This window comes from Simochromis diagramma, unplaced genomic scaffold (genome assembly GCF_900408965.1).
Source record: "Simochromis diagramma unplaced genomic scaffold, fSimDia1.1 OVJJ01000603.1, whole genome shotgun sequence".
In the NCBI taxonomy this organism is placed as follows: domain Eukaryota; kingdom Metazoa; phylum Chordata; class Actinopteri; order Cichliformes; family Cichlidae; genus Simochromis; species Simochromis diagramma.
In genome coordinates, this window is record NW_024387414.1 from 2,226,638 (window position 1) to 2,239,778 (window position 13,141).

The following is a 13,141-nucleotide window of genomic DNA, read 5'->3' on the forward strand; positions in this document are numbered from 1 at the left end:
TTTGTGACTGACTGCATAAAAAAACACAAATAACATAAAGGTGGAGGCAGCAGGTATTCTTCTCACCTCAAATTTAGGATGACAGATTCTTTATCCAAAAAATTCCCGTTACAGCAGCAAACACAAACATACAGCAGCTTCATAAATGATATGAGTAAAAAGCTCCGTCTGCGTTTCAGGTTCAAAGTTTGGCTCCACTTCTGAAAACAAATCTGAACTTTTTAAATAACCCTGTAAGCAAACTGAAGCGATCACATGACCACGCTGACAATAGAAAACTGCGTTTCAATAACAGCAATGTCTGAGTTTATGTATTTCACTTTTACTTAACCAGGAGGAAAAAATGCTCTAGAGAGCAAAAACCTCTATTCCAGTCGCATCATCACAGCTGTGATCAGCAGACGTTTAGCCAAAAACAACAAAGAGCATATCAAGTCAGCTGCTTTGTCCTGACTAAATGCTGGCAGGTCGTGTTTGAAGGCCAAGAAAAACCATGAACAGGATTCATCCAGCATGAGCTCCAGCAACAGACAGACCGAAGGAGAGAACTTCCTCCACCTTTTTACAGGATGTAGGCCAGTCAGTGAGAACAGAGCGAGAAAGGTCAAAGGTCGAGCCTGTGGAAGGACAGACAAGCCAAGATAATCTAAATCAGTAAGTTTGCCACATAACATGACACAAAAAAGCTCCATAAAAGTTACAAAATCAGAGTAGCATAGAATAAAATCCAGAACATAACCCAGTAGAAGAGCTCTGCTCAGAAACCACATAAAATAGAATAAAAAGACTTCATGACCTCGAAGGTGAGAGTTTCTTTCCAGCTTCACAGAGAAACCGAACCTGAACCAAGTCCTGTCCACGGCCTCTCTAATTAAACTCACTGTGCAGGTGGTGGGTGGGGGCTCTGCGCTGACCCCTGTGTGACCCGCTGAGCTGCCCCTCTGTTATTTTGAGTCTTCACTTGTGGCCTTTACAGAAAGCAGGGTCAGGGTCCCCGGACCTGCAGGGGAAAATGTGCCGGTTTGAATATCAGCCCTGCCTCCACCCTGCCTGCACCACCTCCCTGTCAGCTGAAAGACGGTGAGTGATGCCCTCCTCCCCCCATCCGCCCCTCCTTCGGTTTGGGTGGAAAGTTCCTACAGCAGCTGCTTTGCCTGCGTGCAGCTCTGAGGGTTTCAGGAGCTCCCGTCCAGCCGGATCCAGTCCGGGTCTTGCAGGTCTCTTGTCCCGCACTGAAGGTGTTGAACTGCAGCCACACACACTCTCCCTCACACACACTCTGAGCTCTCATTGAACGGCAGCAGACACACACTCAGGAATCCTCCGAGTCTTGTTTTTGGTGCTTTTCTCAGGCTGCAGGTAGGTGACAGCTGCTCGCTTTAAAGCACTTTTACTGCTCTCAGAGTTTTACTGCTGAAGCATGCGCAGTGCGCGTGTGTTTTTATTTATTTATTTGTTTGTTTGTTTGTTGTGTGTAGACTGTGTGTAATGCTGTGAGGATGGGGCTGCTGGGAGTTACAGCGTCGGGCTGACTGCTTCTCTTTTTCTCACTTCTTCTGTTTGATAATCATTTTTTTAATGAAGGATTTTTTAGTTTTTTGTGAAAAGGTTCATATTTTTGTGTCCTCCTCCTCTGCGTCGTCCTTCCGATCAAACACAGCGTGAGGAGTTTGAGGAGCCTCACTTTGTGTTTCAGGAGTTAATGATCAGCTGCAGAGTTGCTATTTTCCTGTTCATGCGGGGCTCTTATTGTGGAGGGACGAAGGAATCCGATTGGTTATGTGTGCGTGGGTGTGTCGGTGTGTGCGCACTAACAGTCTGAAGTGCTTTATGTTGAAAAGCAAGGATCCTACAGGAGTGATTCCCAAACTGGGCTCCGTGAGGCTGATTTTAGGAGTTGTTTGCACTTCCTGTTAATTCCATTTTACAGAAACTGGCTGCAGTTCAGCGTCCTCACGGTAAAACTCGGTGAATATAGGCAGACAACTTCTAATATGATCAGTAACTCTATGGAGACGCAGGACAGAAATCGAAATACCACATTCATGAGTGGCGTGTTTCTGAGACCGATAAAAATTTACTGATTTAAACTAGAACTAGAAAAAATTGCATTTCCTGCGAAAATGCTGTGTGGATGCCTTAACACGTAAGATGTCTGCTGAAAAAAGCTGAAAAAGTTAAAAAATTGCAAAAAGTTGTATGGCAGTGAAGAAACTGAAAATTTTGCAGAAAACAGGTGAAGAAGCAGAAATTTTTTGCTGAAATGTGGTGAAAAAAATGTTGCCCTGAGCAGGATTCGAACCTGGCCCTCCTGGTTTCAAGGCAGCCACTTCTCTCACTGAGCCAAACTCATTCTGACAAAGAACACGTGGAGAGACTGACAATTTTGCTGAAATGAGCAGAAGCTGCTGAGAATTGTGCTGATAAGAGGTGAAAAGGCTGAAATTTTTGCAGAAAAGAGGTGAATAAGCAGAATTCTGCTGAAAAGAGTTTTTTTTCTGAAAACAGCAGAAAAAACTGAAAATTCTGCTGAAAATGGGTGAAAAAGCTGAAATTTGTGTTGAAAAGAGTTAAAAAAGTTTTACTGTTAACTGAAAGAAATTTTGCCATAAGCGGGATTTGAACCCCGGCCTCCCAGTCTGAGAACGGATGCTCATCTCACTGAGCTAAAACACAGGTCAACCCGGCAAGGAAAATCAGTGAGGCCACTGATAATATGGCAGAAATGGGCAAAAAATATTGCAAAAAAAAATTCAATATCTCAAAAAGTATAGAAGTTATGAGCACCAAAAGTCATAGCCCGCATTAGCAGAAAGAGCAGAATTTTTTTTAAAGAAGAATAATTTGAGGGCATCCACACAATAAAATAGAATAGCCCTTTATTGTGATTGCACATGTAGATAACCTCCAGCTGGGTGTTAGTGACGCTCCTGACCTCTGCTGGAGACATTGTTTGGAAACAGCTGACGTCCTGTCCCAAGTCATTAAAGGTACTTCATGTGAAACAGCCGTGCAGCCGAAACCACTTTCAAACCTTCTAAAGTCAGTGAAACGTGTGTTTGTGCTGCAGAGAGGTCGCCTGAAGCTAAAACACGGGCGGACTGCGCTCTCGTGTAATACCACTGTGAGCCACAAGGTGTGTAAGACAAGAACACGCCAACAATATTTAACCGCGTGTTAGCGCAATATGTGTGCGTGATTCGTATTTCCACCACGCTTGATCTCCGTGTTTGACCGCTGCACTGAAACATTGTTGCAAAGAGCTGCAGCGTTCTAGGGGAAAGTTTTCATTGGAGAGTTTTTACAAAAAGCGCCTTTAATACTATAATACTGTGTAGAAGAGTGTGTGTGTGTGTGTGTGTGTGTGTGTTTGAACTTTAAGGGACACTCTGGTGCTTTGGTCACTGACATCACCAAATAGGACACCATTTAAAGAAGTCAGCATCAGAAAAGTGTGCAGGGAAGAGTTCAGGATTGCCTTAAACTCCAACATCTGAAAGCCTGAAGTGAAGCTAAAGTATGTGGACGCCACCCCTGACAGCGCTTCCCTGACTGCTCGCTCTGAATGACGGGAAATGGAGAAATTGTTTATGCTGCAGCTTGTAATGATCATCAGCCATGGCCTTCCAGCTTTCTACCAGCTGTTTTTCTCTGCTCATTCAAGATGACAATCACCCCCCACCTCCACCCCACCCCACCCGAGGAAAGAAATACACAGAGGAACATGTCCACATACTTTTGGTCACACATGTTAACAGATGTAAACTGATAAAAAGAGGCTGATTGACAGTTACACCCATTTGCTCTCTTCATGTTAATCCTCTACCCTGTTAGTGACAGTGATAGTGAGCTGGTAATGACACACACACACACACACACACACACACACACACACACACACACACACACACAGCCTGACTGTAAATGACTCTGCAGCCTGTGACTCACTCAGATTTTAATCCACAGCCAATGTTTTCCCAGCAGAACGATTCAGATCCTCCAGTAAACTAAAAAAAAACAACGATAAAAGTACACAACGTGTTTGTGTACTCGGAGTGGATATCTGCAGGCGGAGCTTCTTTTGTCGACTGACAGTTAGATAGGTCGTCCACTGGTGCCCAACCTGTGGGATGGGCCTCTCAGAGGGTCAGCAGATAAATCTTAGCCGTGAGTTTGTGCACAGATGCAGTGTTTACACAAAGGCGGAGGTGTGGCGTTGGTCCTAATCCAACACGGCGTGGGCGGGGCATGCACGGTCCCTTCAGGTTTTCTTATCTGAATCATTAAACACCGTTTATAAATTTCTCCTCTGCTAATATCTGTGACCGAAGCAGACAGTGATGTCCTGCTGACATGCTGCTGGTGGAGGTCCTGGTTCTGCAGCGGTTCCTCTCCTGGACAGAACCAGTACCTCCAGCCGCAGTCCTGCAGGTGTTTTTCTTCCAGCCACATGGTGGTTTCCTTCACCTGCAGCTTCCCGGCTGTGCTTACAGAGACTCCTTTGTTTCTTGCAGACATGATACCAAAGGCTCGTCTGGGGAAGCGTTCTCCTCTTGGGGCACTTGTGACCTCTACCTGTCCGGGGATCAACCTGGAGACTGGTGAGACTGTGGTGACGATGGCGGCAGCGGGACAGCAAGCGACAAGCAGAGCAGACGGCCATCTTGGATTAAAGGTGAGTGCTGGTCCTGGATGTTGAGCTGAGCAATAATGTGGGGAAAACGCAGCGTCTGTCCAAATTAAGAGTATTTCTGTTCGTGGAGGTTTGTGTTGACTGGCAGCTTTCTGAGCCAATCACAGTGAGCCGTGTCTGTCTGATCTCAGATGTATTTCCAGTGTGGAGGAGCAGGTGAATCTTCAGTCGACAGCTCGCCTTCATCCTGCAGCAGATCCGTGTCCTCCAGCATCGATGTCCCAAAAAGGTCAGACGCGTCCCGCCTCTGGTGTTTATTTATCGTTTACTCTGTGTTTACCTGTAAACGTGTTTAAACGCCGCTTCCTGTCGTCCCGCAGTCAGAGGAGTCCTCATGAGGTGGACATGAACGAGCTGATGGCAGCGATGGTTCTCAGCAGTTTGTCCTGCAGCCCGCTGCTGCACAGCCCCGCCCAGCCTGACCTCACAGGTACACAACATCAAACAAACAAACAAGCAACACGTTTTTCCTCCACGAAGCGAGGCTGGAGGTGTTTCTCCCTCTGATGGTTTTTGTTGTTTTTGCTGTTTCAGCAGCTTCGATGGAATGTGGCGGCGGCGAGCTCTCCGACAGCGGCTACTGGAGCGTCGGCCACGCTCACCGAAGCCCGGCTCCTTCCCCGCCAATCAAAGAGTCCGACGCCAGCCCGGCCACGCCTCCTGATGAGGGTGTTGACATGGAGCTGGACCAGGTGCTGTTTGATGAGCCAGCACCACGGAAACGCAGGGTAAGTGGCGGTTTACAGCAGTCACGGAAAAACGATTTATTGATTGTCGAAGTGTCGAAGACCACGAAAGCTGCCGGTGGTGATGATGCGTTTCCTCCTGCAGAACTCGGTGAAGGTGGCGTACAGGTGTCTGTGGCCGAGCTGCGGTAAAGTGCTGACGTCTGTGGTGGGAATTAAACGCCATATCAGGACGACACACCTGTGGTAAGCCTCACCTGACGGCAGCCTAAATATGGAAGTTCGTTACTGCCAGAAACATTTGAAAACTTCAGATTTATATCTTTACGTTTTTATATCAAGTCTGACCGCAGCTGCTCCCACACAGATATGCAATGTGTTCATGTTTACATTTATTTTTTAAATCCTGAAATTTTAGTATTTTAATGAAACTTCTGACATCAATGGGCTTCCATATATTTTTAAAAACTGTATTTATATAAAATTGTTCTTCAGAAAGTTTTTCTGACAGTAAGGAAGGAATTTGTTTAATAATAACCTCTGACCTCTGACCTCTTACAGCCGTGGTGGCGAACATGAGCGCTGTTCCCGCAGTGAGGAGGATTTTTACTACACCGAGATCAACCAATGGGAGCATCCGCAGCAACGGTCTCCTCCCCATTCTGGACACAGCGGCTCCTCCCCCGCCTCACCGGCTTCCTCCCCGTCCTCGCCTTCCAGCCCACCAACACCGTCTCCACCGTCTCCCTCCTCTCCCTTCTGTGCCGCCCTGAGTTGCTCCGCCCCCTTGTCTTCTGGCAGCTTCTGGCAGGTCCAATCAGAGCACTCCTACCAGGTGTGTTGATGTTTTTTCGGCTGTAAAATATTAATGATTACTTTTATTGTTATAGCTAACTCGTATTTTTTGTTTTTAGGCTCCTCCTCCGAGTCAACACGTGGTGTCAGCGGCAGCAGCCACACCATCCTGCCGTTGGACAGCCCCGCCCACCACCTGCCACAAACAGGTAAATCTTCAGAGCAACTAAGATCTGTATTTATAGGAACCTGAGAGAACTCGTTATTAACGGGTCGCTCCCGCACATCTGGGATCTCCATGTTTGATTTGATGTGGTTTCCACGTTTTTACGCCATCACGGGTACATTTATCCGGGCTCATGATGCCGCGAGGAGCACGCTAACTTGCGATCAGGGATCTGAACCTTTGTTATCTGTGAAAACATAAACACAGAAGTATCTAAATAGTCTCTGCTGCGGGCTCAGCACGCCCACAGAGGATAAACAGCGGAGCTCAGCAGGCGTGGGTGCTGCCCGTCTGCAGGCTCAGCTGATATCGCCCCCAACACGACGCGGATACCTGGATGTAAAGTCAGAGCAGTTGTTGATAAGCTGAGTTAATAATAGAAGAACTTTGGCTGTTTTTAATCACACGGCTCTGCAGTAGGTGTCTGTGTCGCTGTAGTTGAAGCAGGATGCAGCTGCTGCTGGGGGAGGTGTGAGCTTAAAGGTCGAAAAACAAAAAACAGTTCGATCAGAAAGTTTCCCCAAAATTCAGACTTCAGTTTTTTAATAATCAGGTTTTATTGTGAAGGTGTGCTGAACTCACACTTTGTGTCCTCGAAGCTACCGAGGAGCAGCGTGGACGGTTAGACACTACAGCTGCGTCGAATGGGCTAAAAAAAACAGTATCCGGTTACCATGACGTCTGGCACCAGATGTATCCTTCAGTGAGACCCACAGTGTAATTGGTTGGGTCCACGATGAGACCAGCTCACCTGTCCCCCCCCCCCCCCCCCCCTCTATTTGTAGTGGAAGGAAATTCAGAAAAATGATCGTGAAGCAAACTTCTGTTTCATCCCTTTAATCCGACAGAATGAGTCAGACTCATCATTACTGCACCACAGAAGTTGTTGCTTCCCTGCTGGAGCGTTCGTAGGTATTTCAGGATCCATCAGAGAAAAAAGCTTCGATTAAAGCAGGAAAAGTTTGCTGCTGCTAGCATGGCGGCACCCGGACACCGAACGTCTCTCGGTCTGAGGTGGAACCGACATAAAAACTAAAAGCGTCCCGCAGCAGGGTGTCAGAGGTGTAAGGTGAAATTTTGGCTCACTTGTGCTTTGGGCACAAAAACTCGGCGTGACAGAGCTCTGACGAAGCTGCTGCCCTCGGCCGGGTCTTTACGGCGGAAAGTCCACAATTAACCCAAAGTTATCTTTAAAGAAGAGTGAAGGTTGTGTCCTAACAGTGTGTGTGTGTGTGTGTGTGTGTGTGTGTGTGTGTGTGTGTGTGTGTGCACAGTGAGGCTCTGTCTTCATTAAAAACAGACTTTTCTGTCCCCGATCTGCAGAGGAAGCAGCACGGAGGACTTTCCCTGAGAATTTTAGGTTCTATCCAAGTTTTTAAAGCTAATTACGGTGCATCCCCCCCCACAGCTGGCTCTCTGCCCTCACTTCTCCAATTCGGTGTTTTCTCGGTGAGTGTGCACAGCAGCCGATTGTTTGCTTCCTGCCACCGCAGCCTGTTCAAACTGGTTTCATTCTGGAGAAAGGAGGGTGCGTACTCCTCCCTCATGGTTTCATTCAGGCAGGAAAATCCCCTCACATCATTTGTGATTAATTCCCCATGAGCTGTGCGCTGCAGAGCAGCGCTGCCACCTGCAGGCCAGCAGAGGACACTGCTCAGCGGTGACGGCCGTAAACAGCTGCTTCATGCACGACTGCACGACTGAAAACAGGCAGCTGGGCCTGAAAATAAAAACAAAACGCCTCCTGACGACGAGCCAGACACACAATAACATGAACGTGTGGAGGCGTCTTGTCTTTTTCATCCTTCTGTGGCGATTTTATCTCATGTCTTCGATTCTTTGTCTCTGCTTTGGTCATTTTATGTTTGTTTTTTGAATTATCGTGCTTCTCTTTGACTTTCCAACGTGGAATATGAACACTTTAATCGAGGCTCCGTCCCCGAGAACAGGTCACGGCGCCCTGCTTCAGTTTTTTTGTTCGTGCTTCAGAAAGCAACAGAGAAACAATGAAAAGCTCCAATCTGACCTCCTCTTCCTCTCTCTTCTTCAGAGTCTGTCATTCCGGGTGCGTTCGGTCAGCGTGGGAGAGCAGTGGCTGCAGCATCAGAGCGCCCCCTCCAGGTCAGTGCTTCTCTTTTGTTGAACAAAGACTGTATATATGAGATGGCTGTAGTCTATGAGATCCTCCCATTCAGCTGATCGCTGAGCTCAGTGCACACGTCCCTGATAACGGAGCCACGGGAGGAAAACTCGATGACACAGTGGCGTCTGCTTGGCCAGCTGCTGTCCTATGTTGGCTCGAGCTTACAGCTTCCTTTCATGTGCGTGAAGCTTTAATCTTGAAGTCATTCGCTGACCCTTTTGTCTCCGTGTTTTTTCAGGAGGATTCGCGGCGAGGCCAAAAAGTGTCGTAAGGTTTACGGCATCGAGCACAGAGACCAGTGGTGCACAGCCTGCCGCTGGAAGAAAGCCTGCCAGCGCTTCCTCGACTGAGGCGATGGGAAGAGGCGGGAAGACTGGGAGGAAGAACAGAGGCTGGACTTTACTGGTGGATGTTTTTTTTAATGTTTTTACATCTGGAACCAGAAACGGTCCCAAACCTGTGCGATGAACATTTGGCAGCTCTGAAGCAGCTTTACACGTCCAGCTGAGCGCTCTGCGACTAAAGGAGCATTTCACGGTTTCTGCCGCTCACAGCAGCTGCTCTTATCTCTCTGTAAACACTTTGACTCTACTGATCTGAAGTAACTACACTCGGAGGTCAGTTTATTAGGAACACAGCAGCAAATCTGCCATCATGGAGGTTTCAACACGTCGGAGCTGCTTCACACGTATCCTGCTCAGCGATGTCGACCAAATAACAGAAACGGACGCCTGAAGTGAAGCAAAGGTTGAAGGTTACGTTTTTAATGAGTCAGATTTACAGACTGTCCAAGTCTGGTTTGGTGCTAAAAATCCAAATTTAAAAGAAAAGCAGCACATGTGAGATCCTGGAAGTCGGATTTTAGTTTGAAATCTCAAGTTCAGCGTCTCGCTGTGAGAGGGTGAAGAGAATATTTACAGGCAGTTTCTACAGTTTTTTCTTTTTTAACAAAAATTTAAGCAGAAAATTCAGTGCTGGTTCCATTTTTTAAACTTGCTGCTCCTAATAAACTGGTGACAGAGTACGTAACATTTGCGTGCATATATACAAATAGAACTATAATGAAAGAGTTCCTCTTGGAGCTAACACCTGGCACCTATTTTTTTGTTTCTTTTTGATATGTTGTATAAAGAGCAGAACTGACCGTCAGCAGCTTCTGATCGCTGCGACGTCGGCGAGTTTCTGAGAGGCTGAAAACACTTAAAACGAGACTTTTCTCGAGCAGGTTCTGCTGAAACGCGGCCGCTAACGTCCCGTTTCTCAACATCTCGTCTGGATTAAGTCTTTTTTTTGTAATGTTTGGAAGCTGAAGCCATTTCCGTCTCTGTGCAGTATTGATCCGTTTACACAGAGTTATAATATCTATATTTTATATCTGCTCTTTTCTGAGATGTACATACAGATGATGTATTATGGGTCCAAATATGACGTCAATAATCAGTCTCACCGCAGCGAATATGAGACAAAGATGTGTTGATATTCTGCTTGTTTATGAAGCAAACCAGGAAGCTGAGGAGCAAAATCGTGTCGTTTTTACCGTGATTTCTTTTCTACATGATGTCAGTCCTGATGTTGTAGTAAATAAAGCAGAAAAAACTCTGGAAACGTCTTCGGTCCTTTTATAATCTGAACAAATCGCTGTTTAAGACTCATTTAATTTTGTGTTTCTCACAATCTTATTTTCACAGATCCGAAGCTTTTTATGAATCTCAGTTTTTGTCTCTTGGTTTAAGGTTTTTAATTCTCGCAAATCTGAAATTTCTTCTTGTAAATTTGAGCTTTTTCTCACAAATTTGAGGGGGGGGATTTGTTTTTCTTTTGAATTTAAAGCTCAGAATATCAACCCCCACCCCACCTCTTTTTTTAAAACCTTTGTCCGTCATGATACCTGATGGAACAGAAGAGCTCGAATGCTCAGAGGTTCTTTGTGTTTTAAATAAAGTTTTTATTCATGACTCAGTAATCACAACAAACTGAACAAAAACTTCCGTAAACAATAAAAAACAAAGCAAACTGCCGCACACACCCACACAGGTGACCGCTGTAATAAATTATATGTACAGTCCAGGTCCATCCGGGACTTTGTCCCACAGAGGAACTCCCAGAGAGCCGGCCGCCCAAATCTAAAGAGAAGAAAAGACGACATTAACGACGAATAACACCGGCACAGAAGAAGAAAATGTGAGAATCTGCTGGAGCAACTTTATGTTGACTGCATCTTTATGCTGTGGTATCAGCATCTGCTTTCACAAATCAGATCTTAAAGCCTTTTTTACTTATTAAACAGCATATTTATCTGTGGATTTTATTGTGAAAGGTCAAGGTAGGAAGTAGCTGCACTTCTGCACGTGTGTAAATGAAGAGACAGCAAAGTGTTTGCGAACGTTAAAACACGCACGCTGAGATAAAGGATTATTCTGAACAATCATGCAAAGCTCCTCTCAGAGTCCAAGCATTAAAAAAAGGAATAGAGCGAGTAAAGCTGAAGCACAGAAACACAGCAGAACGTCTGCCGCAGAGCACGAGGAGCTCGTCCCTGCTGCTGCGTCGTGTCGGCAGAAGAAAATGTTTTAATGAACAAAAATGATTTTGGTACAATTGATTTTTAAGAGCTGCACTCAAATAAAGTAAACAAGGAGGGCCGATTCTGATGGACATGCGCACGTGTGTGTGTGTGTGTGTTGTACTTGCCATTTATCAGTTTTGTTGTGGGTCGACTCGCTCTTTCCATCACAGGCGACAATCTTGACCTTGTCGACCTTCACGAGCTCGGTGACCTCTCTGAACTCAACGTCGTTCAGAACGAACGTCCACACGTTGTCGCAGAACCTGTATGTGTTCAGAGATCCCTGAGAGGTGGAGACAGAGACAGAGGCGGGGTTGGATGATTTTTTTTTTTTTTTTTTAGGAGGCGGAGCTTGAGAAAATACAGATGGACTCACCCTGAAATTGACCCTGTTGCGGACTCGGTTGGCGAGCGCTGTGTTGATGGCTTTATCGAACTGGAGGAGGACCTGAAGAGCGAGCTGAGGAGTTATCTGCTGAGTCTGAACACACACACACACACACATTTATTAGTTTAAATTTAAGATTTTTAAATAATAAACAGCTCAAATAAATGGTGGGAACACGCGATCATTGTAGTAAAACACAAAGTCAGGTGAACATTCGAAGAAGAAACCACTGAATCTATTTCACCTGCACAGGTGCAAATGAAATGAGATGAACTCGAGGGCAACAACAAGACAACACTCACAAACAGGAATGTTGTGACAGCTGATGGCACACAGAACAAAACCAGAGAATTACTTTTGTTTGTGTAGTTACTCTCCTAATTTTACACCCAGTTCCTAAAATTATAGCTCAGCAGACCGGTGGGTGTGCTGCCACCGTCTGGTAGAACTCGGTACAACAGTGAAGTGCAGCCATTCAAACTTGTGTTGGCATCTTTGCCAACACGAATTGTTTTTGAACTAAAGTCTTAACGCTTTGTTAGTTCTAAAAGGTTTAAGACTTTTTTGAAACAAGACTTTACAGAAAAATCAGAAGCACAATTTACATTTTCAAGACAATTTTTTTCTGAAGTGATTTAAACAGATGTGCTGTACTCAGGTCATCTGCCACTTTGCACTAAAGTGGTTTGGTCTTTGAGCACACAGGACTTTCCTCTGCCTCTGGAGGGAGCACTGATTGGTCTACGTGTAGTTAAAGAGTCAGATATTTCCTCGTATTTCTCACCACCTGAAGAACAAACTATACTCTCCCACAGTGCGGCACACCTGAGAGGGCGAGTGTCAGAGCATGATGTGAGGTTCAGACGTGAAAAAGAAGCGTCAACTCGTTTAATTAAAAGACTTTCTCACCCTTGAACCAGGTAAACAGAACCTTCATCACTGTTACAGAACAGTAACTTGTACGTCTGTGAACTTTGACCTCCTCGCTTTTATTCATCCCCTACAGCTCACACCTGCAAAATTGTAACCCCTCTCTGGTAAAAACTTGATTTTTTGCTTGTTTTCTGGAGTCTAAAACATGGTACAGCTAGCAGGCTACTGTTAGCTCATCCGGCTAACAGGCTAGCGGGGAGCTGAATGCCACCAACTGGCAGCACTGGCACCGTGTCCGCGGGCAGTGTTACCTGTATAAGCTCGTCCAGACTCTCCTGCAGGCTGTTTCCCAGCGTCGTGTTCCTGTACAGCTGATACGCCATTATGGAAACTCCGAAAGAGCGAAAACCAGCAGCGAACTATCCTCCAAACACAGGACGAGCAAACGGAGCTAACTGCTTCCCTCCACAACAACAGCCTGGACGACAACAAGCTAACAACACACTTCCGCTAAGATTTTTCGAAATAATTGTCATTCTGACTATGTAAAATAATTTATGCTTTTAAAATATCGAGTTGTTAGTCGTTGATATTTTAATTTAATATTTTAAATTCATTTTATTAATTTAGTTCAAAAAGGTATTTTGAATATGTCAACAAATTTACTTTTAGTTTATGATCAATAAACTATTGACTATTTAATATTTTAAGAGATTGTGTTACTTTATTCACCTTTTTAAAAAATAATTTCATGTTATTATGTTACAGTAT

At 45.4% G+C, this 13,141-nt stretch overlaps 2 protein-coding genes across 4 annotated transcripts; one reads left to right on the top strand and one right to left on the bottom strand.

The window, feature by feature from the left end:
- Positions 1 to 1,224: 1,224 nt before the first annotated feature.
- Positions 1,225 to 10,144, top strand: znf395a (zinc finger protein 395a). 3 transcript variants are annotated; one of them, XM_040011321.1, is made up of 10 exons: positions 1,225 to 1,359; positions 4,515 to 4,675; positions 4,825 to 4,922; positions 5,014 to 5,123; positions 5,228 to 5,421; positions 5,525 to 5,625; positions 5,941 to 6,214; positions 6,294 to 6,383; positions 8,451 to 8,521; positions 8,782 to 10,144. In XM_040011321.1, the coding sequence occupies exons 2-10, from the start codon at positions 4,517 to 4,519 to the stop codon at positions 8,891 to 8,893; spliced, it is 1,209 nt and encodes a 402-aa protein (XP_039867255.1). In that variant the 5' UTR covers positions 1,225 to 1,359; positions 4,515 to 4,516; the 3' UTR covers positions 8,894 to 10,144. The 3 variants fall into 3 exon arrangements, with proteins under 3 accessions (XP_039867255.1, XP_039867256.1, XP_039867257.1); XM_040011322.1 differs by having other exon boundaries at positions 5,231 to 5,421; XM_040011323.1 differs by having other exon boundaries at positions 4,837 to 4,922.
- A 125-nt stretch (positions 10,145 to 10,269) lies between these two features.
- On the bottom strand, positions 10,270 to 12,867 carry gtf2a2 (general transcription factor IIA, 2). Its single transcript, XM_040011324.1, has 4 exons — positions 12,682 to 12,867; positions 11,486 to 11,590; positions 11,235 to 11,392; positions 10,270 to 10,666 (listed from the first exon to the last, which is right to left on the bottom strand). Coding segments are annotated over exons 1-4 (336 nt in total). The 5' UTR covers positions 12,754 to 12,867; the 3' UTR covers positions 10,270 to 10,665.
- Positions 12,868 to 13,141: the final 274 nt, after the last annotated feature.

Coding starts and splice junctions, on each gene's coding strand:
- znf395a (XM_040011321.1), top strand. CDS start 4,517: ATGATACCAAAGGCTCGTCTGGGGAAGCGTTCTCCTCTTGGGGCACTT. Junction 4,676..4,824: donor ACGGCCATCTTGGATTAAAG/GTGAGTGCTGGT, acceptor GTCTGATCTCAG/ATGTATTTCCAGTGTGGAGG. Junction 6,384..8,450: donor CCACCACCTGCCACAAACAG/GTAAATCTTCAG, acceptor TCTCTTCTTCAG/AGTCTGTCATTCCGGGTGCG.
- gtf2a2 (XM_040011324.1), bottom strand. CDS start 12,753: ATGGCGTATCAGCTGTACAGGAACACGACGCTGGGAAACAGCCTGCAG. Junction 11,591..12,681: donor GTCTGGACGAGCTTATACAG/GTAACACTGCCC, acceptor GTGTGTGTTCAG/ACTCAGCAGATAACTCCTCA. Junction 11,393..11,485: donor GCAACAGGGTCAATTTCAGG/GTGAGTCCATCT, acceptor TCCACCTCTCAG/GGATCTCTGAACACATACAG.